The 26,748-nt window shown below is 41.1% G+C and overlaps 1 protein-coding gene across 1 annotated transcript in view; it reads left to right on the top strand.

The window, feature by feature from the left end:
* The window catches only part of PARM1 (prostate androgen-regulated mucin-like protein 1), a 50,979-nt gene extending 25,327 nt beyond the window's left edge, over window positions 1-25,652 (top strand). The window contains exons 4-6 of the mRNA XM_063147541.1: window positions 19,098-19,829; window positions 22,961-23,039; window positions 24,321-25,652. Coding sequence (XP_063003611.1) covers window positions 19,098-19,829; window positions 22,961-23,039; window positions 24,321-24,405 — 896 coding nt within the window. The 3' untranslated portion in view covers window positions 24,406-25,652. The remainder of the gene's footprint in view (window positions 1-19,097; window positions 19,830-22,960; window positions 23,040-24,320) is intronic.
* Window positions 25,653-26,748: the final 1,096 nt, after the last annotated feature.

Here is a 26,748-nt window from a genome sequence, read left to right as displayed (position 1 = left end):
TTGGATAATAAGTGAATAATAAGTTCAACATTTAATGGAATTGCTTTTGAACTCACTTGTTGACCAGAAATGTCTGGCGGTGAAGGACATAGGCTGGCACTTGGCCAAATGTTTACTTTTTAACTTCTTTCAGCCTTGCCTATTATAGTAGTCATTTTTTGAGTTGCTGTTAAGATATGTTGTGGTGCAACTCCATCCTGCCTCCTTGGTTTGGAATTCAGTTGTGCAGCGAAATTCTCCTGTGCAACCACCTCGAAAGGAATTGGAGCTGCACAAGAGCACTATTATCTTGTTGGCCAATACTGCCATTCGATCAGGGATGGGCAGAATTTTGGCTTGCGGGATCTACATACACTTTTGTGTCTGTATGTGTGTTTTGCTTTTGCCGGAGCCAACTGCAAAACGGTAGCTCAGGCTGAGCCAAACACAAAATGGTGGGTTGGGGCAGAGCTAGGTTGCAGTTACTAACTGTATCTCATGATGAGTCATGCAGTGGGGTGTCCTGACTCTATTGACACACAGTTTACCACTGGGTTAGCAGATCAGAGATTCTAACAGTGGACCCTAAAAATATTACATGAAGAGAGAGAGAGAGAGAGAGAGAGAGAGAGAGAGAGAGAGAGAGAGTGAGTGTGTGTGTGTGTGTGTGTGTGTGTGTGTGTGTGTGTGTGTGTGTGTATGTGTATTCATGGAAGACTCCTTACTACAGAAAGACTCTTGGTGAAACTGGTATAACTTTTGTTCTTTTAAGCTTGGAAATGTATTCCTTTTGTTGCACATTACAGAAATGCAGAAGAAGTTATTGCTTGCTCGTTATACTGGACCTATGGCAGAATATAGAGCTAGAATAAGATCCTTACAATACAATCCTATGGCTGATTGCGACAGGAACTCACGGAACAGAATTGTTGATACTACTATTCAAGCATGTTCAGAACACCACTCTTGCAGACCTGTTGTACTTGATGTTTTGCGAAGTACTTTATGCATCCTGAAGCTTCACAGAATATTAAAGTGAAAATAGTGGTCAGGACTCTCCTTCCATTTCCAAATAAAAATGTGCACTTAAATGAAAGTAAACCCTACTGATTATGGTGGGACTTACATCTGAGTAAAATGGATAGATTTACACTATCTTCTTTCTGCCCCCACCCGAAATTTTCAAATAAAAAAACACATTTGTGAGAGATACTGGCTCTTCCAATTTAATAAGGAGTGCCAGTGGAGTCATGGAGTCTCGTCAGCAATACTACAAATGAGAAGGATCTTGGAATTGTTGTAGATCACAAGCTGAATATGAGCCAACGGTGCAATGTGGCTGCAAGAAAGGCAAATGCTATTTTGGGCTGCATTAATAGTATAGCTTCCAAATCACGTGAGGTACTGGTTCCCCTCTATTCGGCCATGGTTAGGCCTCATCTAGAGTATTGCGTCAGTTCTGGGCACCACACTTCAAGAAGGACACAGACAAGCTGGAGCGTGTTCAGAGGAGGGCAACCAGGATGATCAGGGGTCTGGAAACAAAGCCCTATGAAGAGAGACTGAAAGAAGTGGACATATTTAGCCTGGAGAAGAGAAGATTGAGGGGAGAAATGATAGCACTCTTCAAATACTTAAAAGGTTGTCACACAGAGGAGGGCCAGGATCTCTTCTCGATCCTCCCAGAGTGCAGGACACGGAATAATGGACTCAAGTTACAGGAAGTCAGATTCTGACTGGACATCAGGAAAAACTTCCTGACTGTTAGAGCAGTACAACAATGGAACCAGTTACCTAGGGAGGTTGTGGGCTCTCCCACACTCGAGGCATTCAAGAGGCAGCTGGACAACCATCTGTCAAGTATGCTGTAGGGTGGATTCCTGCACTGAGCAGGGGGGTTGGACTCGATGGCATTTTAGGCCCCTTCCAACTCTACTATTCTATGATTCTATAGGAAAGAGATAACAAAGTTTTGCAACTTTATGGAGGAAAATATAGAAAGCTGCCTTATACAAAAGCAAAATATTTTCTCTTCTTTTTCTCCCCCAACCCTCCTATTCACTATACTGCATGGTAAAAGCTGTTTCTGCTCTTTTTTCTGCTGCCAATCCTCACAGAAGTGTGGCCGGTCCATGCAGGGGGGAAACTTGTAGGAGGTGAGAGTAGGTGGGTCCAAGCAGAACTTGTCCGGATCGACCTCTAGTGGCCCTGCTGTTGGTATTCTGCCTTCTTTTGCATTAGATAACATATACTGACCTAGTTAAGAATGCTATACAATACGGAAGTAAAGAGTCTGGAAAACAATTAGGAGGTAGAGTCTGGAAAGCAATATTTGATCAGCTTACTAACTGAGATATAAATAATCCTTTTGGCCGTGCACACAATCACTGTATTTCTTACTTCACATGAGCAAGTAAACAAACAAGGAAACCTTTTATTAACTATAGTTTCTCATGTCATCTGAACTAGGAAACTGGTTAACAGGTTTGGAACAACTGAGGACATAAAGCTATAATTTGAGGTTGGCTTAGGGAACAATCCTATGCATATTTAGACAGAAATATGTCCTATATCTGTTTGATATATGTGTTCCCAAACATCTGTTTGTCTCGTTCACATGTTACATTCTTAGGCATACACATAACAATGTAATGTTTGAACCTGTGATGTCACCAGCCTTAATGAAGGCCTCTGAAATATTAATAACTATATTTCACATAGCAGTAATGGTACTCTCCCACGGAAGAAAATGTGTATTCCTAATGACAAAATAATTGCTCTCTGAATAAAGGAAAACTGTGATATCCCACAAGAGAATCATCACCTTGAAGGGAAATTTCTGAATTCTATACAAATAAATAACCACAGCATATGAAAAACAATTGTGTAGAAATGGCTATTGTCTTAGAATGCCAACGTGTTATGTTTAGCTGAGCAAGTGACTACATACTGCAACAGCAGTATTATGATGCAACAGAAAACCTTTCCTTCCTCTGGTTCTGTAATCCGTGCCCCTGTTTTGTCTCAGCTCATTCTACAGTGGCTCTTTTGCTTTTGATTTGGGTTCACAACTTACCCTTTCTTGATTTTTGGATCTCAGGCTTTACCAACTTTTTGGATTCCAAAGGAGCCAGTAGATTGACCATTACCAGGTTCTACACGGGAAGGAAGGTCCTCTCAAGATTTCATCTAGTTCCTGTGATTTTAAAATGGTTACAGTAATTTTCAGCCAGAGTGACAGCTTACAAATATGGGCCTTTAATATATATATATATATATATATATATATATATATATATATATCTGTATTAAAAATCATAAACAAAAAAGAGCAGTTTTGTACAGTATTAAGGAGAAAGATGAGAGGAAGCCTAAGTGGTTTGTGGTTCCTTTTTTATGCTAAACATAACAACTGTCAACCTGAATTAACCAAAAATCTGAATCCTGCACCCTGTATACATTATGCAGGCTAAGCAAATTTGCATAATTTCCCTTGATTATAATTTATTCTACAATTATTACTGTTTTGCACAATTTGTGGTGCTTCTCCTATTTTGGAAAGTGTAAAGTGCTAATATTCAGCAAATATTTTGGCTTCTGAGATTCATCAGGCATTGCCCACATCCCAGCATATCTCTGTTAGCGTAAGTACTAGAAACTTGAGGATGAGGATGATTAAAAGCTGAGATGGTCACGGAGCTGCATCTTCTGGTCAATACCATATTATATTGTTTTTCTGCACAAATGTGACATATGCACGAGCCTGGCTATTGTTAATCTAGTTGAGTGTTCATATAAGAAATCATGTTATTAAAGCATTGTTTGCCCTGAAAGCACTTTTACTACAGACTGCTGTCAAATACACATTCATGGTGGAAGCCCAGTACAAAACGGAACATCCTATCGCATCCATGGCCTGGCCTGTTTGTGGAGTTATCAGCTGACTTGTCACTGTGACTTGGTGACAGAAAACAGAGACCTCTAAACTTAATAAAATAGGTCTGGCAGTGCAGCGTATTAGTGTGATGATGGGATGTACTCTCAAGCAGCATCTGCCCAGAACTGTGGAACTAAAGATGGTAATTTATAAGAGACTGACAGGGATGCGTGACTCCCAGTACATGAAATTCAATTACTTTGGAAGAAGACAGGCTGCTCCAAGTCATCGACAAAGACATCTTTTTTGTAGGGAGCTCAGAACCCCTCCCTGGTTTCATCCTGTAATTCTCCCAGTATAATGGAAAGTGCTGAAACATTTGTAAAGCTCAGTATTAGAGTTCTTGGGCAAAATCTTCAAGCTACAGCCTAGAACAGCCTTTCCCAACATGGCATGTTGGACTACAGCTCCCATCATCCCCAGTCAGCAAGCTCTAGGGTGTGCTGACTGGGGGTAGTGGGAGTTGTAGTCCAACACATTAGGAGGACACCAGATTAGGGGAACACTGACTGAGAATGTTCTGGAAGCTTCTGTCTGATCAAAAGCCAAAGGCTCAGAGGCGTTCTGACTGAGGTGGTAAACCTCTGCCTGGGCTCTCCCACTTCTGACAGCAGAATAGTACAGTGTTTTTAAAATTCCCTGCACACAGAATATGGATGTGTCAAGTACAAAGCTGTGCTAGAACCCTGCTCCATGACAACTCCCTGTACAGGGATTTCAAGGGTGGGGTGGAAGAGCATTCAGTCATGTTAGTCCCAGTCTGTAGTTATGCAGTCCAGACACAGGTGCCCCATCTCAGTGAGAATTGGGCTACTCAGGCAGCTTGAGCTACTTCTGCTCATTTGCCCAGGTTGGTAGACATTGATTAGTTGCTATTTAGTTAAAGATCAGAAATAGAGTATGTTGTTCAGCAGCTAGTTTTGAGAGCGGGGGTGTGCCCCCCCTGAAGTTGGACTACAACTCCCATTATCCTTTATCATTGGTTATGCTGGCTAGGGCTGATGGGGGTTGTAGTCCAACAGCATCTGGAGAGCCACATGTTCCTCACTCCCTGGTTTAGAGTTCCTTACTGCCCAGTATTGGGCAAAAGGCGGGATACAAATAAATATAATAATAATAATAATAAATTACGTGAATTCAAAGAGTGGCTGCTGTTTTCCCACATGTTATTTGGATTGCTGAATCAGATTGACTCCTATTTAACACCTGGCCTCAATAACATTGGATTGAGTTTTACCATAATTCTGTTTCTCTAAACGAAAGTTTGAATACATCTATTTTGGTAACTCTGTAATCTCTGTGAATTCTTTTAGACCGTTGACTGTCACTCTTCTCTCATCACTGGGCCCAGTACAATCCCACTTATTTCAGTGGGATTATTAAGGATGATCTTAAATCTCTCCACTGAAATCAGTGGAGCTGAAAATTAATGTTTAGATTTGTTTATATGCCACTTTTGTCAAACACAATAGAGCCCAAAACATTAATGACAAAGACATTAAGACAAAACATAAACAAGAATACAGCCAAGATTTTTAAATTTCATACTTAATCCATTTAACACATTTCATTAATATATCCACACTAGCCAGCTAACAAGTCAACAACATTCCACCATATATGCACACATACACACTGGCTGAGTTCACACAACATGCTAACCATGATGATTTATCTTCTGGCAGAACCCATGATGGGTTTGTGTGTTGTCTGTGGGATATTTCCGCCACCCACAATGGGTTAATCTGCTCAACCAACCCACTTTGAGAACCCACACTCTGCAGTATGGGCATAGTGGGCTGTTTGCATAATCTATGATACATAGTGGATAGCAACACATTATGGCTTAGCATTACATGTAAACCCAGCGACAGTACCATCCACTGAAAAGAACAAGGGCACAAATATCCACAATTAGCTAACTAACAAACCTTTCTCTGAATAACACATTACGAAAAATAATTTGTAGCAGAAAATAAATGTCAAAAATATATTAAATTTTAAACCAATTAAATTCATCAACTTCTACCAAAGCAGCAACATTATAATAAGGATGCAAAAAGTGTTTTAATCTCAGTCGACATAATAGCAGCGGAAAACATCCTCACATCTTCCATCACCCAGATAGTGCTTAACTTTGGCTGGATCCTTCCCCAACCTGTTTTACTATAAACCCCAAATGACCAGAATGCCTACAGGCACATAACTGCATAACAATTTTAACAATACAGTCAGACAATGATGATGTACAGAGTCAAAATAATGACTTCTATATTATATAGTACTATCAAATAGACCAATTCAAATATGCACAATTATAAAGATGACAAAACAAGGCAAAGAATTGCTTCTGGTAATAACTTGACAATAAAATATAACAACACAGTAATATACTGTATTATTAATTATAACAGGATTCCGGTTATCTTTTCCCATTTCGTCATATCAATTTCATTTCAGACTTCCTCAGACGTATACTCTTTCAAGTCTGTCAATAAATAAACAATGCTTAAGTAAATAAGCTGGCTGGGTGACAAAATTAACTTTCAGAACAAACATCCAGAAAAGAACATTCAAAAACGGTTTGCCCAGGGAGCAGCAGATAGTGTAAACATCTACAAGTTGCACTACATATAACAGATCTTGTTATATGGGGTTTTTCTCCATATAACAAGATGGAAGCTCACATATATGCTAAGATTTATGTGAATGACACCTTCATTTGTGCAAGGTGTCACCATTATATTTGAAATACTAACCACTGTTTGTGGAAGTGGTCAGCTCAGTGGAAGTGGTCCACTGTTTGTGGAAGTGGTCAGCTTTTCTGCTACAAACTTCCACTGTTTGTGGAAGTGGAACCAGAGGTTATATCTGCCTAAAACAGTTATTTTGAACTATTCTAATGCTGTGGATGTGATCCACAGAACAGTTAATATAAAAAAGAAAATTGAAAAGTTTATTGTTCCAAATTGGTGTGCGCTGCTTCCCTTGAGACAAGAGTGAGGAACCACTTTCAGCCCCAGGGCCAAATTCAATTTCAGTGAAGCTCTTGGGTAGCGGGGAGTTAAAAGGGATGGTACCCCAAATACCCAAAATATCAGCATATTGTACTTTAAGGTTGTTACTGCTGGTAACTAAGCTTTAGGAGAGGCATTTCCCCCTTTTACAGTGGCACAAACGCCAGGAAACCACCAAATGATCGGTGGTTGGGGGGAAAGGGTACGTTGCCTTCTGGGGAACCCTGTAGGGCCAAATTGGGCCCTTGGACCTGAGGTTCCCCACCCCTGCCTTGAGGGGTGGATTTGTGGATGGGGGCTAAACCTTATGCCATGCATCTGGTGTATAAGGCCTAACCTAGTAGAAATGTCAGGGGCAGGCCATGTTTGTATCAGCTCCACAGAGCGAAAATAGGTATTTCATCTATAACTGCCCCCCACCCCCATGCAGGGCTAAATAGCAGCTTTAGGAGGGCAATTTTTAGATCTGGGAAACAGTGTGGGAAGAAAGGGTTAAGCATTCCTTCCCTGAGTGCCAAGTCCCAGATCAAACTGTCAGGCTTAGTTTGGCCCTACCTTCAGCAGACATTTTGTTGTGTAGTGTCGACTCTAGTTAAATTTCCCATCAAAAACCTTTATAAATGCAGAGTTGAAAGATAAACTGACTCAGGAGTGTGGGGGTATGGGGCTGCAGTAGGGTGCCAGAGGAAGGGAAAATAGTCTTCAGATTTTACTGTACAAACCCCAAAATGTAACATTTGTTCTCAACTGTCACATCAACAGCAAACTTTACAGAGCAGCTTAATAACTGAGCTCTAGTAATGGCTGGTTTGTGACAGCTTCTGCAAGTTCTTTCAGTCTCTGAAGTTGACAGATCTGCAGCTGCTCAGTTTTCTCTTGCAGTCTTTTCTTTTGCACGTGTTCTATCAATTGCAAAATGCTACAGGTTTGTCGGCAAGCAAAATTTGGTTGCGTTAGCTTTGCTTTGTTTCGGGAGTTCTTGATTCTTTTGGCTTAGAGGGTTGCTGCTTCTCTTCCCAGCAGAGATCTGCTTTTTTCCCGTCACTGCAGCTTCATGACAAACACAGCAGCTCCTGTTGTGTTTTAAACTTGCCGTCATACAACTGTTCAAAGCGCAAGAGCTGCTGTCGGCAAAAGAAGCAACAGCCCAGACTCAAGACCATAGAGAAACGAATCACTACCTCTAAATGTTGGCATGTAACTTGTTGTCTTGTAATCATGCCACACAAGTTTATTACTTGACCTGAGGTGCACTGCATGACAGGCAGAAATTCAGGGCAGGCTTTGCATCAGACTGTGGTCAATATAGAAAATCATTCAAATTATGTCTCCACCAGCTCTCAGGGTTTTTTCCCCCAATCTCCACACATTCCCTGCTCAAACCAGATGTATCAGAGCCTTGATTAAGATCTCGGGTGGTTTTTGTTTTGCTAATTAATGCTTTGAAGATCAGTGATGTGGTGCTCTGGGAAAAGGTTTTAACCTTTTCTTGAGGTAATTCGCCACAAATCCCTGGAGCTATTAGCTGCTCAGGTAAAACCCACCCACCCCAACTCCTAACAGTTTGGAAAGCATTTACTTCAGCGAAAGAGCCTACATGACATTGTTCACCTAACTGGCTGGCTGGTATGCAAGCATAATAACCCCTCCCTCATAGCACCCTGATGGAATTGCCTCAAATTTAATGACAAATAGAAAATTAACGTTGTTAACAAAGTAAGCTTTTGATACAAGACTCAATATCTCAGCCTGGCTGCTTCATCGTCGTTTGAAACTTAACATGGCAAAGACTGAACTGCTAGTTTTTCCTCCTAAACCTTCTCCTCACCTCTCATTCTCCCTTACTGTCAACGATGTCACGCTTACTCCAGTCAAGGAAGCTCGTAGTCTTGGCTTTATATTTGACTCCTCGCTCTCCTTTACTCCTCACATCGAGGCAGTAGCTAAATCCTGTCGTTTCTTCCTGTATAATATTGCCAGGATTCGACCATTTTTGTCTGTCTCTTCTGCCAAGACTCTCGTTCACGCACTGGTTATCTCTCGGTTGGACTACTGCAACCTTCTTCTCTCTGGCCTTCCTTCGTCTCACATCAGTCCGCTGGTCTCTGTCCACCACTCTGCCGCTAAGATCATCTTCTTGGCCCGCCGCTCTGACCATGTCACTCCACTTCTGAAGTCTCTTCATTGGCTTCCAATTCACTTCAGAATCCAATATAAACTTCTCCTACTGACCTTCAAAGCTCTTCACTGCCTAGCTCCTGCCTATCTCTCCTCTCTCATCTCACACTATCGCCCCGCTCGGGCTCTCCGCTCCTCTGATGCCATGCTTCTCGCCTGCCCAAGGACCTCCACTTCCCTTACTCGGCTTCGTCCTTTTTCTTCTGCTGCCCCTTACGCCTGGAACGCTCTTCCAGAACACTTGAGAACTACAAACTCAATCACTGCTTTTAAGACTCAGCTCAAAACTTTTCTTTTCCCTATAGCCTTCAAATATTGAGTTTGTTCTGACTTTACACTGTTGGTTTTGCCCTACCCTGTGCCTGTTTACACTTCCCTGTGCCTGTTTGCATTCTCCTTCCCTCTTTATTGTTTACTACAACTTATTAGATTGTAAGCCTATGCGGCAGGGTCTTGTTATTTACTGTGTTATCTGTACAGCACCATGTACATTGATGGTGCTATATAAATAAATAATAATAATAATAATAATAATAATAAGAGGAGGGCTTTCTCCGCTGTGGCACCCCGGTTGTGGAATGAGCTCCCCAGAGAGGTCCGCCTGGCGCCTACACTGTACTCCTTTCGTCGCCAGCTGAAGACCTTTTTATTCTCTCAGTATTTTAACACTTAATTTTAACTTAAATTTAAATTTTACTGTTCTAATGCTGTATTTTAATCTTATATCAATTTTCCTGCGTGGTTTTATCCTGGTTGTGCTTTTGATACTGTATTTTGTATTTGTGCTTTTAACCTGTTGGTTGTTTTATTATGGTTTTAATTTTTGTGAACCGCCCAGAGAGCTTCGGCTATTGGGCGGTATAGAAATGTAATAAATAAATAAATAGGTAAAATTGGGGGAGGGGGCCCCTTTCACTTATTTCTGTGAACTAGTCCTGATAAGCGGGTGGAGTAGGCCTTAGTGAAGTGAAGGTCTTTTATCTGTATATTTTCACAGTTTGGATCTCTTTGCCCCTTCTTGGGCAACACCCAGCCTTATCAAATGCCAACCAGCAAACTGAAGCAGCTCACAAGGGAATCCACCCAGGGCAATAAGGAACTTTGCAAACATATATGGAAAGAGAAGCAAAAAGGTTGGCTAACTCACTAGCCTGCCTTTCTCTTTAATTCCGTTTTTATCATAGGAATTGGCAAGTGGAGGTGCCAGGGCCTACAGTAGCCCCTTTAAGAGTACCTGTTTCCCCCCCCCCTTTCCTCACACTTGCCAACCCAGATGCAAGAGTGATACGGCAGGAGTTGTGGTCGTGGCAACAGGACCTGCTGCCAACACCTGGAGGATAGATAGAACCCATCCATTTCCTGATCCAAGTAATCCTCCTCTGAAACTAGTTGCTGACCCTGGACTTTATAACAATCAGGTTCCCAGACAGAATTTGCGGTCGAGGAGTCAAACTACACATTAAATTAATTACATAATGTTAAGTATATTGGCATCAAGGAAGGCTTTTTTGCTTCTTCTTTTTTAACCCCCATGCCTGCTAGGTGTGGAATTTCAGGAATTAAACAGCTGAGGGGGAAAGGTTTAAAACTGATCCAGATTAGGTCTGTGTGCATTTGCTCTAGAGTAAAAAAACAACAACAGACTCAGCTGCACACTACAAAATTAATATAACATATGGTTTGACCCTAAGTAAACTGTCATGTGATGCAGTTGGAATACAGTAGCATAAGATGTAATCCATCTGGAAGCCAACTTTTGTATGAATCCAATAAGTCCCACCCCCTCAATTTTCCACTTTTTCCATTCGTTCATATCTCCACCTAAGAGTAATTAAACGGGACACATACCCACTTACAAAGTTAAATTTTTTAATAGTACATATACATTAATATTCAAACCCAGAATTTATTCAAATTTTGGTGATTTCTTGAACATCAGTCTAGGAACTATAAAAGTATGGGAAGTCCAGGTGGGGGAAGTTTAAGTTCAGAAGAGTGGGCAGGACTTGTGCAACAAGAAACATTTCAAAAGCATTTCCTCCAAAGTCAGAGAAAGTTTTTTAGAGTTATCCATTGTTGGTATTTATCTCCACTGAGGTTCCCTTGCATCTGTGGATATGGATAGGTGTCTCCAATGTGCTAGAGAGAATGTAAAGTCCCAGGATCTCTCCATACAGTGAAAATGCTCAGACACTTTGGGATCAAACCTATAAGAAAAGCAAAATTATCCACGGGTCCTTGATTTGTGCTATGAAGCAAAATAGGTGTAAGGAAAGTTTTAAGAATAAAAATATAGAATAACAATATTACAAATTTTAATACTATAGCTAAGGTATCATATAAACTTTTACTTTTAAAAAAAATCCCAGTCAATTAGTAGTCCAATGGTTTTCATGCATACGTAGTAACAATACTGGTTTCCAAAGAGAAGACTATACTAATGTTTAGTGTGCATAACCCAAATGTGTTTTGACCTGATTGTTCTTCATAAGTGGGAAGAAAATATGTAAGCAATAACTGTAGTCCTTAGTTTCATAAGATTGGGATTTCTAAACAGAATCTGCAAAGCAAAAATGTACAGAGTTGTACCTGGGGTGATGTTGCTTACTCAAATAAACAAATAGAAGTAAACTAATAAAAATCCTATTTACCAGTGAATATTAACTATGTAGATTCTATATTCCTCATCTACGATTAGTATCTAGATGCACAAAAAGGGAAGGGAAGCACAACCATTCCCTCCTACTTCCTAAAATATGAGGAAGTGAGGCAGGTGGCTACTAGGAGGAGGGCCTTCTCTACTGTGGCACCCCGGCTGTGGAATGAGCTCCCTAAGGAGGTTCGCTTGGCACCTACATTATATTCTTTTAGACTCCAAGTGAAGACCTTTTTATTTTCTCAGTATTTTAACAGTCTATAAATTAATTTTAACTTGGTGTTTTAAATTTGTATTTTTGCATTGCTGCTGTTTTTATCTGGTTGAGCTTTTATATTGTATTTATATTATGGTTTTATACTGTTGTTTTGTACTTGAATTGTCTTAATTTTGTAAACCGCCCGGAGAGCTTCAGCTATTGGGCGGTTTAGAAATGTAATAAATAAATAAAATAAATAAATAAAATAAAATAAATATGTAGAGAGATGAAGAACCGTCCGACAAGTACCTATACCACAATAAAACACTATGTGAGTTTTACTTCCAAATTAGTTTTATTAAATATATTTAATGGGGGACTTTAAAGATATGACACAATTTATTAGCTGCTAGACATGAGGTGTTCTTTGCTGCAAGATAAGTGGTAACACTTAATGTGTGTTTGATGTAGAACATTGATTTCTGTTAACCCTAACCCTTAACAGAAAAACTACCACAACAAATCTGTACAGCTAGTAATAACTCCCACTCAGATTACTTTTACAGTCCAGTGGTTTCACTTCATTTCATTTGTCAGTAAGATTCCTTTTATGTAACTTTTCTCGTATAGCATAAATCATTTTGGAAAGAATTGATTGCTACATAATTTGTCTATACTAAATGTCTTAGTCTAGTGAATATCATTAGTATATTCTATGTTATGTTCTTTTGGTACTTTTTCACTGGTATTACACATTCTAGTTTGGTTTGCACGTGAATGTGTAACCTCTTTCATTTGTTAAAAATGTTTCATTAAAAATATAGTTTAAATAATGAATAAATTCCTTCACAGCAGGAATGCTGAGAGACAGATGTAGCCCACAGCCCCTTAGGCAGCCCAGTGAAACCTGAAACCAGGATTTCTAAAATGCGTACTTATAAAGAACTTATTCTATTGTTTTTGTCTTCATTTCTGTCCACCGGGACTGTCAGGACAGCTTGCAACAAATCAATAAACACATTGTAATAATAATAAAAAATATACGACACTTATAAGTTATCTGAAAATCCAATAAAAACCACAATCAGTAGTAAGCGTTTTTATTTTTTTTAAAGCAACCGTTTTTAAAAAAGCAGTAGTTAAAACAACTATTTTGCCTTCGGAGGGTTGGAGTAACGAACCACCCAGATTCTACTAGACTGACAAGCGATTATAGTGTGTTCAAAGCTATTTTTCTTCTGTAACGGATTTTTTTGCATGAAAAGTTCATCATGGGGTAATGTGACCTGGAGATTACAGTAGATACCACAAGGTAAAACATAAACGTTCTATATGTTGCTGTAGGATTTTAGTCAAGCTCTTTATCTGCTGGAGGCTACCTTGAAGGCAGTTTAGAAATGAATGCTGTCTATTTATACCCACCATTACTCAGGCTAGCTTATTTTCCAGCAGCTGCATATTTTATTGTTAGATGCTAGCCACTGGCTGAGTTTAACTGGAGCCATTTTTAATTACTATTTTTGCATTTAAAAATAATTAAACCAAGGCAGAGACATCAACTGGCTACTAGTCATGATGGCTATGTATTATCTCTAGTATCAGAAGCAGTATGTCTGTGAATATCAGTAGATGGGGAACAGGGTTATGCCCTACATCTGGGCTTCCCATTGACATCTGGTAGGCCATAACAGGGTACAGAATGCTGGTCCGAACCAGCATGGCTCTTCTTATGTTCATAACTATAAGAACATAGGAAGCTGTCTTATACTGAGTCAGCCCATTGGTTTGACTGCCTCAGTATTATTTACACTGACTGGCAGAAGATTTCCAGGGCAGGGTCTTTTTCAACCCTACCTGGAATTGCTGTGGATTGGGCGTTCTGCATGCCAAGCATGACTGGGGGGCAACAGAGCTGGGTGGTGACAGGAGGTGGGGCAAGTGAGCACAAGATTAAGATGATACATTAACATCACCACTGGTTCACCAGTATCCCTGAGATGTTCCAAAAAATGAATACCTCTTCCTCAAGACTACAGAGTACATTGTGTTTCCTTTCCAGTAAATGTTCATTTGTGGGTAAAGACAGACATAATGTTTTAAGGCCACAGGGGCCTATTTGCAAGAATCCCCACTTCATTCAGTACAAACATGTGTTTCTCTGTCTTGGTGTGAGCTTTGAAAAACGGCCTCTCCAAGCTTGCAGGTTGGTTCCATTTGAGTCCATTGGTAACATCCTTGACATCCCAGCTTGTGTGTCTCCTCAATTCCCCAAGTGGTTTTGCAGTTGTTTCAATGGACATTTTAAAAATAAGGTGATGTGTGAATCTATCTGTGTCTAACATAATAGTATAACACTTTAAAGTTAAGTTTAAGAGGAGGACAAACTACCTGAAGCATCATGGGAGAGAGACCAACTTTGCAGCTGTGTTTGATTGGTGATACAAAAATGAGTAAGGCAAGTTGCTAAGCCAGGATGGCACCATAACTGAATAACCTCCTGTGAGCACTGTTACATCTCCCCACACTTTTAAATGTCAGCAGTACGCTAGAAGCTTCGAAATGACGCATTTTTTAAAATATGATTTTTTAAAGTATTTCAGAGGACAAATCCTATAATACTTGGCGACTTCTCAATTTTGATGCTTCCCTATACAGTTCTTCTATCCATCTTCTGACAGAGCCATTTAAAGGCAGGAAGGTGCTCTTAGATGGCTGCCAGTCTGAAAATCACCAGATCAATTTCTTCTGATCCTCAGTTGTTTGTATTAATTGTGATGTTAACAGTCTCCTTTCAAGTCTTTTGGTACTTGCTATTCTGAAACCTTTGCCATTGAGGAGGACTCCAAAAGGTCAGAACTTAATGAACCCAGTGTTACATGAACAGGTAGTCCTAGCACAAAAGCAACAATGATTTTTAAGAGATTTGTTTTCACAGAGACGAAACAAGCTCTTAAGTGTGTATATTATTAACCCCACTAGCCAGCCCTGCTTATTTCAGCTGCAACGCATTCTGGAGTTCAGTACAGTTCTTGTCAGGCAGTGGACAAATGGTTTAATTTCAGGATTTATTGTTCTGTACAAGGGCAGGCATATGTGGCATTTAATGTCACCAAAGAAATGTAATACACATTCTTCCAAGAGTAGTTTGTGTAATACTATTATATTTGGTTTTTGCATCCATGACTGAAGATGGTGTAAAATGGATAAAGAGAGAGACATGAAATGGAAGTAGAAGTCCTGGTGACAGCAGGCACACCATTTGTAGAGCAGAGGTTTTGAAGTTCAATCTGATTTATATCAGGGAAAGCTCTGGGGGGGGGACCCCTATTCTGCAGTTTCTTTGGAGTCGGTTCAATTCAAATACAGAAAATGCAGCTGTGGGTGATGCCAATTGGCTAGTACAGTTTCCTTGCCAATCTTTGAAGTTGTCTTGCCAGTTTAGCTTTTCTCTCTCTTTTTCTTTTGTTAATAAAGGAATTGAAGAATGAACAGATAATTCATTAATTTGTTTTTTATGTCAGAAGCCTGAAGCATGAGGGGAGTGGACAAGAAGACTGATAGAAGAAACAGCATTCAGTTTGTTTGTATGTATGTAGTTATGCGAGACAGGTTTCAACGTCTGGCTGAAGTTCAGCTCACCTATGGGTGAAAAACGTGCCGTAGTCACTACTGTAATGTTATGTCTATCTTCACCCTTTAAAAACAGGAATATGTAATGGTACCCTTAAAGTTGATGCAGAGAACTGCACACATGAGAATGATTTAACTCAGAATTGGTTATATGTGACAAATGTGATTTTCAACAAGTAGATATCAAGTAGGATTCTGTGTACTCTGCAAAAATAAAATAAAATAAGGGGCTATATAAATTCTCCACTGAGAAAAACTGAATTCTGCAACTTATATAAATTATTCAAATTTAGGCATTTCCCTTATTTTTCACAATTGACTCTTGTTTCTGTTAGTCACCGGGAGGAGGCAGGAAACGTGCAGGATGCTCAGGCCCGATCCCCCGACTGCTGGAACCCTGATTCAGCAGTCTTGCACAATTCTTACAAAGCTGAATTCTGTTTATTAGGTAATCTTTTGTTGATAGTCTTCGCAATTTTCCGTCTAGAGCTCCACATGGACAGGTTTCATCACATTCAAGGATGGGGTTCTCTAACCGTGGGGTTCCCCCCCCCCCCAGAGAAGAACCCTAAAGGGAACAGGAAGTGAGGGGGAATTCTGCAATTAGAGGCACATTACTCCCAGCAGTAGATTTGTGCTTCAGCCACCAAAGCTGTTATGCTAAACATGGAAGTTGCAGAGGGGCTGGGAATATACCGGAGCTTCTGGCAATAGCAGTTTCTTCCCCTGACTGGCTGGTCTTTGGGAAGAAGTTTGAGAAGTTCTAATTGTCTTCTAATCAGTGGAGTCTGGTGGCTCCAATGTCAGTGAGGTAATGAATCCGCTCTAGGTTTCAGTCAGAACTCTAAAGGAGCTATCCAAAGTTAGAGTTAGGACTGAAACCCGGACTGGATTCACTGCCCCACTGATATCAGAGCCACCAGACTCTCCACTGTTAACATCCACCGTGCCCCAGGACACGGGTTCCTTGTACACAAAAGCAGGCTGCATACAGCGTTCTGTACACTCACCTGATAAAGACATTGCTACTAGTGTTTGGGGGCTTGGAGGATAGATTAAGGTTGCATGTGTTTTTAGGAGGGAGTTCAAAAACTTTGAGAACTAGTGTATTTAAGGTGAAAACTAGTACATGCCACACATTTTACCATCACATACAAACACATCATAATATGATCAGGGAGTCAATATGATAAACTGAACAGTATCTGCTGGATTATTAGTTATTAGAAATCTGCTGGATTATCTGATGGAACCATTAATTTTCTTCTCAAACCCGAACAGTATCTGCCGGATTATTTTTTTAAAAAAACTTTGCTAATCCAAAACCAGAAATTTACCCAAAAGTTGCCAGTTCAGAATAAGGGTCCGCCTCTACTTCTCATTTGAATACACTTATTTTGCTCACCAATATAAATAGGAATATTTGTCCAGTATGCAGCTTCTCTGAAACCTATTTTGGTTTATCACAATAGAAAATATTCATCCTAGAAAATATTAGAATGTTTACATGCGCAGCTACTCCTTTCTAAAGTCTCTTAAGTGTTCTATTACTATTGCATTGGTAGTTTTTGAAGCAAAATGCCCATCACCTATGCTCCAATCTTGTCCTTGTTTAACAAAGATAGTTCCTTTTTCTGGTATGTGTGTCTGTTTTGGTTTGAGGGGGGATTTTAGCCATGCCTTTTGAAAACCTTTGTTAGGGTGCTTCCAGACAGACAGCGCCTAGGGCTACCAATCAGAAAGCATTGTTCAGCAGCTATCTTTTTTCTCCTTAATGGATTGTTGTGGTAAGGCAAAAGCAGAAAGAAGCAGTGGCAAAAGAGAAGAGAGTTACTTACAAATGGAAGATGACAACTTCCAGACCCCTGTGAGGCTGTGCAAATAAAAGCCTCATCTTAGTGACTGTACAGGTACATTTGAATCTACTAGGTTCCCTTCCACCCCGTAGGCACCTATCCGGATAACAACAGTTGCTGAAAGTGTTTTAGTTGCAGCTACTCTTTAATACATATGTCCTGATCCATTGTGAGGTGTAAAACGTTCTGTTGAACTCTTGCAAAGTTTGGGGGTGGGTTAAAAAGGAAATGGCGATGCATCTTTTTTCAGAAGCTCGAGCAGGAAAGGCAGTAGCAGAGAGAGTCAATGAAGACAGGATGGTGCAGCAGGCAGGGCATAGCCTTCAGGAAAGTGTAATTCATGTGTACCTACGAGATTCATGTGTACCTATTTTGGGCTGCATTAATAGAAGTATAGCTTCCAAATCACATGAAGTACTGGTTCCTCTCTATTTGGCCCTGGTTAGGCCTCATCTAGAGTATTGTGTCCAGTTCTGGGCTCCACAATTCAAGAAGGACCCAGACAAGCTGGAGCGTGTTCAGAGGAGGGCAACCAGGATGATCAGGGGTCTGGAAACAAAGCCCTATGAAGAGAGACTGAAAGAACTGGGCATGTTTAGCCTGGAGAAGAGAAGATTGAGGGGAGACATGATAGCACTCTTCAAATACTTAAAAGGTTGTCACAGAGAGGAGGGCCAGGATCTCTTCTCAATCCTCCCAGAGTGCAGGACACGGAATAACGGGGTCAAGTTACAGGAAGCCAGATTCCAGCTGGACATCAGGAAAAACTTCCTGACTGTTAGAGCAGTACGACAATGGAATCAGTTACCAAGGGAGGTTGTGGGCTCTCCCATATTAGAGGCCTTCAAGAGGCAGCTGGACAACCATCTGTCAGGGATGCTTTCGGGTGGATTCCTGCATTGAGCAGGGGGTTGGACTCGATGGCCCTGTAGGCCCCTTCCAACTCTGTTATTCTATGATTCTATGAGAGTTGGCTATTGGCCAAGTGGTCCATGGTGAAGGATTAGAGTGTCATGTGTATTTTCATCAGGGAAATATTGGCAACTATGGAATCCTTATGATGTGAGTGTGGAGTGAGGACATCTACATTGCAAACTCCCCTGGAGACACATGGCATCTCGGTGTGAGATCCCAGTCGACGATCAGACCTCCCAGTGTTGGAAGTGGAACATAAGTTTTGCTCTCATCCGAACAGTGTTCCCTAAGTGCAGTGATTTAATTTTCCCACAGAGGTGAAAGACAACTTTTATTTATTTATTTAGGGTTTTTTTTTATTCCACATCTTCTATAATAGCCCTCAAGACAGCTTACAACTCCTGTTAAAGACTAATTAACAGACTAAAAATGAACTAAGCAGAGCAAATAAACAGCAGTGTAAAGTAGTGATGAAAAACAATTGTAATCTTAATCAGGAAACCACGATAGACCCTAGCTCGGTATCCAAAACAATGGCAGCAGGCAATTCCACAAGTGGGGTACTACCATAGAAAAGGGCTTCTCTCCAGTAGCCACCTGCCCTAGCTCTGATAGCAAGGGCATCTGGAGAAGGGCCTGAGCTGAACCTCAGCTAAGAGGCTTAGGTAGATAGAAGATGGCTGGCCAGCTGGAAGGCTAATAACACATGTATGTGCATTCACCTGTACAGGATTAAATATCTACTCTGCCTCTCCAACAAGTGCGCCTACTGTCAACACACCTACTCCCTCAAATATAGTTACCTCAGGAATAACAGAATCTGATGATCAAACTGCTACCTCCAGTGCCAGCACTTCGGTGAGCACCGTGCCAGGAACTGCAGCATCGGCCACTCTTACCCTTAGGACCACATTGGGACTTACAGAACAGAAGCACACCACCGTTCCTACTGTTACTGCCTCAACAGCTGAGATTTTAGCTACAATCCCTATATCGACAACATTGAATGCTTCAACAGCTAATTCATCACCACAGACAAGCAGTGGATTACGAAGTACAGAACACATGGTGCCTTCTGTGACATCAGTTGCTAGGCTGACAACAGACACCATTCCCCCCTCAGAAACCACAGCGATTACCTCTTCACATACTACGAATGTGTCATCCACCATTGTTGCTTCAACTGATATTACAAGCCTTAGCACAACTGCTGTTACCCAGTTGCCAACCAAGTCCACAACATCAGCAGTAACTGTGACCACAGTCAAGAAACTCCCTACCGAAGAGGCAACCTCTAAAGAGAGTCCTGTGGCACCCACCTCCCCAGGCGCCACAGAAAGACTTACGTCTTCACAAGTGACTTCGCGAGCGAGTAAAGCCACCACAGAGATCTCCCGTACTGATGGTACCACTTTCTCTGCAGGAGTAACCATACAAGAGGTTTCACGTGCTTTGAGTTCAGGTGAGCCTTATTGATTTATTGATTTAATTTATTTTCTGTTACTTTGAAGCATAAGGCAGAAGCAAATGTCGCTTTTTAAAATATTTAGAAAGATAAGTCAGATTTCTTCTCCCTTCAAAATAATCCAGCAATACAAAAGAAGGCATACCCTACAAACAATATTCTCTAATGTCCTAAGCCTCAATGAGCTCATGGGCAGTGTGGAAGATCATGGGAATTCCAAGATAGCTCTACCTATCAAAATTTTTATTTTATGCTTTCAGTACTCAGCACTGATGAGATCTTCCCTTCTTGGTCAAATAATAACTGTGGGATGATTTTTGTTAGGCCAGTGGCATAGGTTAACCCTCCCCATGACCTGGTCCCAATCCTGATCATGCTTCCCTCCCAGTGGCTGCAATTTAAAGTTACAAAAGATGCATGACACTTAAAGTGGCACATTTATTACAGCATAGTTTAGCGCTTTGGAAATGTCTTTCTTTCTTGCATTTCCCTAATGGGTGAATATGCATTTCATTTAGCAAGAAACCCTATATCCCCTCAAAGTAAGTCAGTTTAGATTCTGAAAATCAATAATCTTACTAGTGTTTAGCCTTACTGGTGCTTAATCTCAAGGTTTCATTTGTCAGAACACATTGTAAAGACGTTTATTTACACTTGGGATGAAATCCTGTGCATGTTTAGACAGTAATAGGTCCCACAACTACCTCTGTCTAAACTTGCCTAGGGTTGCCTCGTTAAACATCTTAACGTTCTGGCTGACCTTTTAAAAGATGGAAGTTGAGATTCTGAGCCATAAATAGATTCAATTCGGATATTCTACTAAAGCACAGGTGGGCAATTTGCGGCTTACAACTCTCATCATCTCTCACTATTGGCTATGCTGGCAAAGGCTGATGGGAGTTGTAGGCTAAAACATCTAGAGGGCCACAAGTTGCCCACTCCAGTATTAAACCATAGTTTGAACCAGCCACGATGTAGAACTCAAGACTATGGTTTGTAAATGTACGTTAGGCAAGCCATGATATAGGAGTGTTGGGCTGCTTTTGTTTTCTGTCCCCACACCCCTGTCTCTGTGATGTAGCAGTTTGTGGAGGCAGAATGATGATGGCCGTAACTATGTTTTTCCCTCAAGTTCATACATCATGCCAAAACGTAATTAGTACAGATCAGTGTTTGCAAACCCGCTACAAAACATGATGGGTTCTGATTTGGGCCTGCCAGCCAATTGCAAATCATAGTTTGTCAATTCAGATATCATGCCAAATCATAGTTAAACTTAACCATGGTATGGACTGATCCTCCAGATGTGTTTGACTACAACTCCCATAACCGTTAGCCAGCATGGCCAGTTGTTAGAGATTATGGGAATTGTATTCCAAAACATCTGGAGGGCATCAGATTTATTTATTTCCATTATTTTTATATGCTGCTTTTCAGGATAGAGATTCTTCCAAAATGGTTTATAGTTTAATATGATAAAGATACATTAAGGAAGTCCCTATAAACAGGGCTGGCCCTACCATGAGACAGAGTGAGGCAGTCGCCTCAGGCGGGAGATTTGGTGTGTCATAAAAGGGTAGCAAATTGTTAGTTATTTACTTTGTTGTTACTGTATTTGTACTGCCAGGGCAGGGGAGAAGTGCTTATGAGATTTTCTGCCTTATGTACCAAAACAACATGGCTGGCTTTGAATGCTATACACCTTGACTTGTGTGTGTGTGTGATTCCATTTGCTGCTCTGCCTTAGGCAGCATAATGTCTTGGACCGTCCCTGCCTATAAACAATATTTAAACAACAACTCATAAGAATTTTTCCCACAGGGCAGTTGGTGATAGAAGGCCTTGTGAGGCAAGGGAGAGGCAGTCCAACTGGGACAGGGGGCTGAGGTGACCTTCTGTCTCTTTCTCCTTGATTCCTTCGTACTCCTGCTTTAAACCATGTCCTCTATTTGCAGATGTCGAGGGCATTTTGGGGGCCCTAAGTGATTCTAAACACAAATAGACAATGCTTTCTAGTCAGGCAATTTAGGAGCATGCGAAAACCAAACACATGTGAAAGGTTTGTTAGGATTAAGTGTGCCCCTACTAGTTGTTTCTTACCACTTGTGTGAAGGAATTATTATTGCTCACATATGTGAAAGACTAACAGTGGTTATGAGGGCAAAGAGCCTCTATGCCCACCGTGACAACTTAAAGGAGTTGCCACTGTAGGAGTCAGTATTTGAGTTCCATCTTTTTAAGAGATCTGCATGACTTATGAAATGATCTGCATGACACATGAAATCTAGGTGGGGTATTTCTATTGATCTTTGGCAATGAAACAAGGGGAGAAACCTCCAGTACTCAGGAGATGGAATTTCACTCATGACAGGGATTCATGTCCCCCAAGCCCCTTTCCAATGGATATATTTTATTTTATATTTAAGAATTTCAGGACGAAAATGGGAGGTGGGGAAGCTTAAATTCCCTCCCAAATCACTTCAGTCCTGATTCGCACACAGTTACAGAGAGGTAAGAAAACCAATCATGCATAGCTCTACTGTGTGTAGTTGAAAGAATATCTAGTTTGGCTAGTATAAAAGCTAGAGCAGCATTTCGCCACTTATAAGAGCATGATCTTTGAACTCAGAAGTACACAGATTAAATCTCATGACCATGACGTCACTTAATGGATTTAAGCAAGCAACTATTCTCTCAGCCTCACCTCTGCCATTTATAATAGGTGGATAATAATACCAGCCTGTGTGAAGTACTTGAAATGCATAATGTCAGCGCTATTTATGACGATGATGGTGATAATAATGAGGTTGTGCTCAACTAAGTCCCAATTCTGTTTTCTTAATCTTGATATATCAAAAGAATTGTGTTACCAAACCGAAGTATAAAAACACATTTATTCAGACTTAATAATTATTTACAAATTGGAGTTAGTGCCTTATTCCAGATCCCAATCTTAGAGCTCACTCTCTGTGCTAAAATCTTTCTTGGCCTACCACATTTCCTACATTAGCGGGTGGTATGCAAATGTGCTGTATTGAATTATAATAATGAAAAATATCTGGAGAGTTGAAGATGGAGTTGCGGTAACTGAGCTTTCAACCTACGTGTGCATCACTTTTTCTGTGCAGGAAGCATTGCAGCTATTACTGTAACCGTGATCGCAGTGGTTCTGTTGGTGTTTGGCATCGCTGCCTTCCTGAAGATCAGGTAAGAATTGGCACCCGCATATTAAGAGGAGACACGGTAATTCCTTGGGGAGAGCCTGGCTTCTCAGCTGTTCCGAGATGGAAGTGGAAGAGTGCGTATAAAATTCACTTGCTGAATTCATGTCATTTTCATTTACTCAAAGGGGTCAGAAGTTTAACTGTTTTTCTCCCCCTTTAAGATGTTTTTCTTCCCTATTCATAGAATCATAGAATAGTAGAGTTGGAAGGTGCCTAAAAGGCCGTCAAGTCCAACTCTGCTCAGTGCAGGAATCCACCTTAAAGCATACCTGACAGAACAGAAATAACCTTTTCTCTCTGTAGCACATAACATGTGCACTATTCTTTCTCTGCATCCCTCCATTTCTGCCTCCACTCCTTAGCAGCTGCTGCTACTACTACTACTACTATACACACATACACACTTTCTCTCTCTGCAGCAGCAGCCTGCATCACCATCTGTTACTTTCCCTCATTTTCTGGTTCCTCACCCACAGATCTATCTGTATGCCACCCCTCTTTTTTCTCTTCACATCACTAGCGCTGTCTTCTGCCTTTGTACCCTCATCTGTTACCCCCGACAGATCTCTCCGTGCCACCACAGGTCTTTCTGAGACCCCATCTCTTCATTCCCCCTTTCAGTTCTTTCCTTTATTCTGCATCCACGCATTCACCCAATGAGATCTTCCCTCCAGGGGCAAATAGCAGCTGTGGGCAGGGGATAATTTCTGTTGAGACCTCAGCAGGTCCCAACAATGGTTAAAACTCACGCTTGAATTGTTAAAACTCTCAATCTGGATCCCCCCACCCCAGCTGCGTTTAATGTACTGTGTAGCTTGGCCCTGAGTTTTTTCTGGGTGGGAAGGGGGAAATGAGCTCCTTGCAGCTTTTGGGTCTGATGCTGGGCCTCGGTGATCTTCACTTTGTTCTTCCCAAACCCCAGTCTCAAACTTACAGCAAGATGGACGTGGTGCAAGAACTGTGATGAAGGGGTTACTTGTTAAACACAGTTCGATTTCCCAAGGCAACAGCCTTTCAACAAGCGCTATTGGATGACTGATCAGGCTGGAAGTTTAAGTAATGAACTACCAGGACAATCAGAGGGAGGAGGGAGGAGGATGCCAGAGAGATTTCTCTCCCAGCAATATGTTGCTGCTGGTATTGGCTGTGTTCTACGGCTCCTTCCACCCTCTTCTCTGCAGGGTAAATAGCAATGCCTGATAAGGAGGCACAGTAATAAGCATATGCTGAGTAGAGTAAGGTGCCTTTTCTTTTTCATCCTCAGGCATTCTTCATATGGACGACTCTTTGATGATCATGACTATGGATCTTGGGGAAACTACAACAACCCTCTCTATGATGACTCTTAATCAAAGAATGTTAAGCCAAAAACTCTCCTTGTATTTATGACGCACTTACTTCACTAAAAGCGCCATGGTGTGATATATTTCTACATACAACTCCTGTGTTTTTCCTCCTCCGGCTGCTTCTTCTGATGAACCATCCTGGTTTCAATACAGGCCAAAACCCACAAAGTGAAATGGACCAAAGTGTCAAAGCGGGCAAGAGCTGGTATCTGCAGTCACAGGAATACTTTATTATAAAGTTGTTAGGATCTCTGCAAAAGGAAAAATCCACGGAAAGTTTCTATAGCCGTACTGCTGTGGCTGCTAAATTCTCAGCAACTTGCTGAGTGAAGCTTTGGTGAAGCCAAAGTGAAGCTTTAGTGAAGCTTTGATGGGAGATCTGCTAGACAGAAAGTCTGAATTTGGCCTCTTTAGTAATCAATTAGCAAAAGGTTTGTGGTGGAGGCTGCTCAGGAGGGAGTCTCAGAAAATTAATACCTTTAGCAGGTTGTCTCCTTAAAAACAGTGTTCAAATTTATAAAGGTTGGAACAACCTGATACTACACTGAAGTTCTTGTTAAGTGTTTTGTTACGTATCTACTTCAGCACAGAAGGGCAGAACTACCCAGAGCTGCTCCCATAAATGGCAGCTCCACGTCATGTTCTCCGCTCCACCTAGTAACAGGCAACCTGGTGCCCTGCACATCTTTTGGTCTGCAACCACTATAATCCCTGGTCATTGGCCATGAAAGCTAGGGCTTATGGGAGTTGTAGTCCAAAACATCTGGTGGGCACTAGGTTGCCTTGTCTTGCTGTCATTTGTTTAAAAGTTATTCCACCAGTGGCAGCAAATGAAATGGACAAAGAAGTGCACACTATAGTAATGTCAGAACCTGTAAGCTGAGCTAGACATTACCGAGGTGAAGGTTCAGCCTTGTGCTGTCATTTGTGGCAGCACCCTTAGGTTTTTCTTAATATATAGTTCTCCCCTAAGGTTGGGAAAGTTGCAGGATTTCAGCCTGCTGTAGAAATGTTCTAAGATTGCTGAGGGCAAACACTGATTGACAATTGACGAAGCCTTGCTATATTGGAGCCCCCTACACCACAAAGTGATTACAGCTTGGGGCGATTGTTTTTGAAAGGTTAGAGGAGCACATGATTAACCGTGTGCCCTTGTATCTGGAGCCTCTTTTGAGAGTAAATTTACTGTTGCCTCCTAAATACAGAGGATCTGATGCTATGATCATTAATAAAGTTTGTTTTGCTGGGAATCAGTGAAAAAGCAAACTCTTTTTAAAAATAGTATACAAAGAGCATATTTACATAGTTACATCATTTACAAAGTTACAGAATTATATAATTCACTTCATTCTTACTGACCAAGCAAAAAAACCAACCAGGTAAGACATGGAAAAGCAAACCTTCAAGGGCACTTTCATATCTGAAATTTGTACTTAATTTAGGACAGTATGCACACTTTCAGAAATACTAGATATGAAGGTTGTCACCTTTGAGCTCCTCTGTGCACAGCTGAATGTATGGTTACATAATCAGAAAGCAGTAGAAGAGGTATTTGTAACCCAAATGCGCAATCCATCCAATATAAGGATAATTTATTCACACTACATACACTTACCTAAGAGTAAGTCCCACTGAACTCAATGCTTCAGTGTAGACAAAGAATTATTGGGCTGGTCGTGTGGCTCAGAGTGATAAAGCAGCAGTTACTGCAGCTGAAACTCTCCCCACGGCCTGAGTTCGATCCCAGCAGAAACTGGTTTCGGGCAGCCGGCTCGGGTCTACTCAGCCTTCCATCCTCCCGAGGTCAGTAAAATGAGTACCCAGTGAGCTGGGGGAAAGGTAATAATGGCCGGGGAAGGCAACGGCAAACCACCCCACTATAAAGCCTGCCAAGAAAGCGTCAGCGAAAGCTGGCGTCCCTCCAAGAGTCAGTAATGACTCCGTGCTGGCACGAGAGGTTCCTTTCCTTTTTTTACACAAGATCACATGATAGAAGTTAACTTCTTTTCAGCCTTTCCACCAAAGGTTGCTAATGTTAAACCCAACTTAGAAGGTACAAAGCATATTCATTTTCTATTATAGAAAAGAGGGAAAAGGATGCCATTTTATTTTTGGTTCTGAAATTCCAGCACTACTGTGTTATTTTCTGCCTTCTCAGCATGCAAAACCTAATGATCCGTTTCCTCTCTCCTTCCCTTCCACTTTTCAGTGCACAAAGTCACATTTAATGTGTTTTATTGATTTTGCAAACTGGTTTGCTGTCAAACTACATGTTATGCAGGGTTCTATGGGGGCAGCGGGTCCATCCTTTCATTTGCTATTAACCCCGAGCAATCTGGGCAGGAT

This window comes from Elgaria multicarinata, chromosome 1 (genome assembly GCF_023053635.1).
Source record: "Elgaria multicarinata webbii isolate HBS135686 ecotype San Diego chromosome 1, rElgMul1.1.pri, whole genome shotgun sequence".
Lineage (NCBI taxonomy): Eukaryota > Metazoa > Chordata > Lepidosauria > Squamata > Anguidae > Elgaria > Elgaria multicarinata.
The sequence above is the reverse complement of the archived record's forward strand: the minus strand, read 5'-3'. Positions and strand labels throughout refer to the sequence as shown.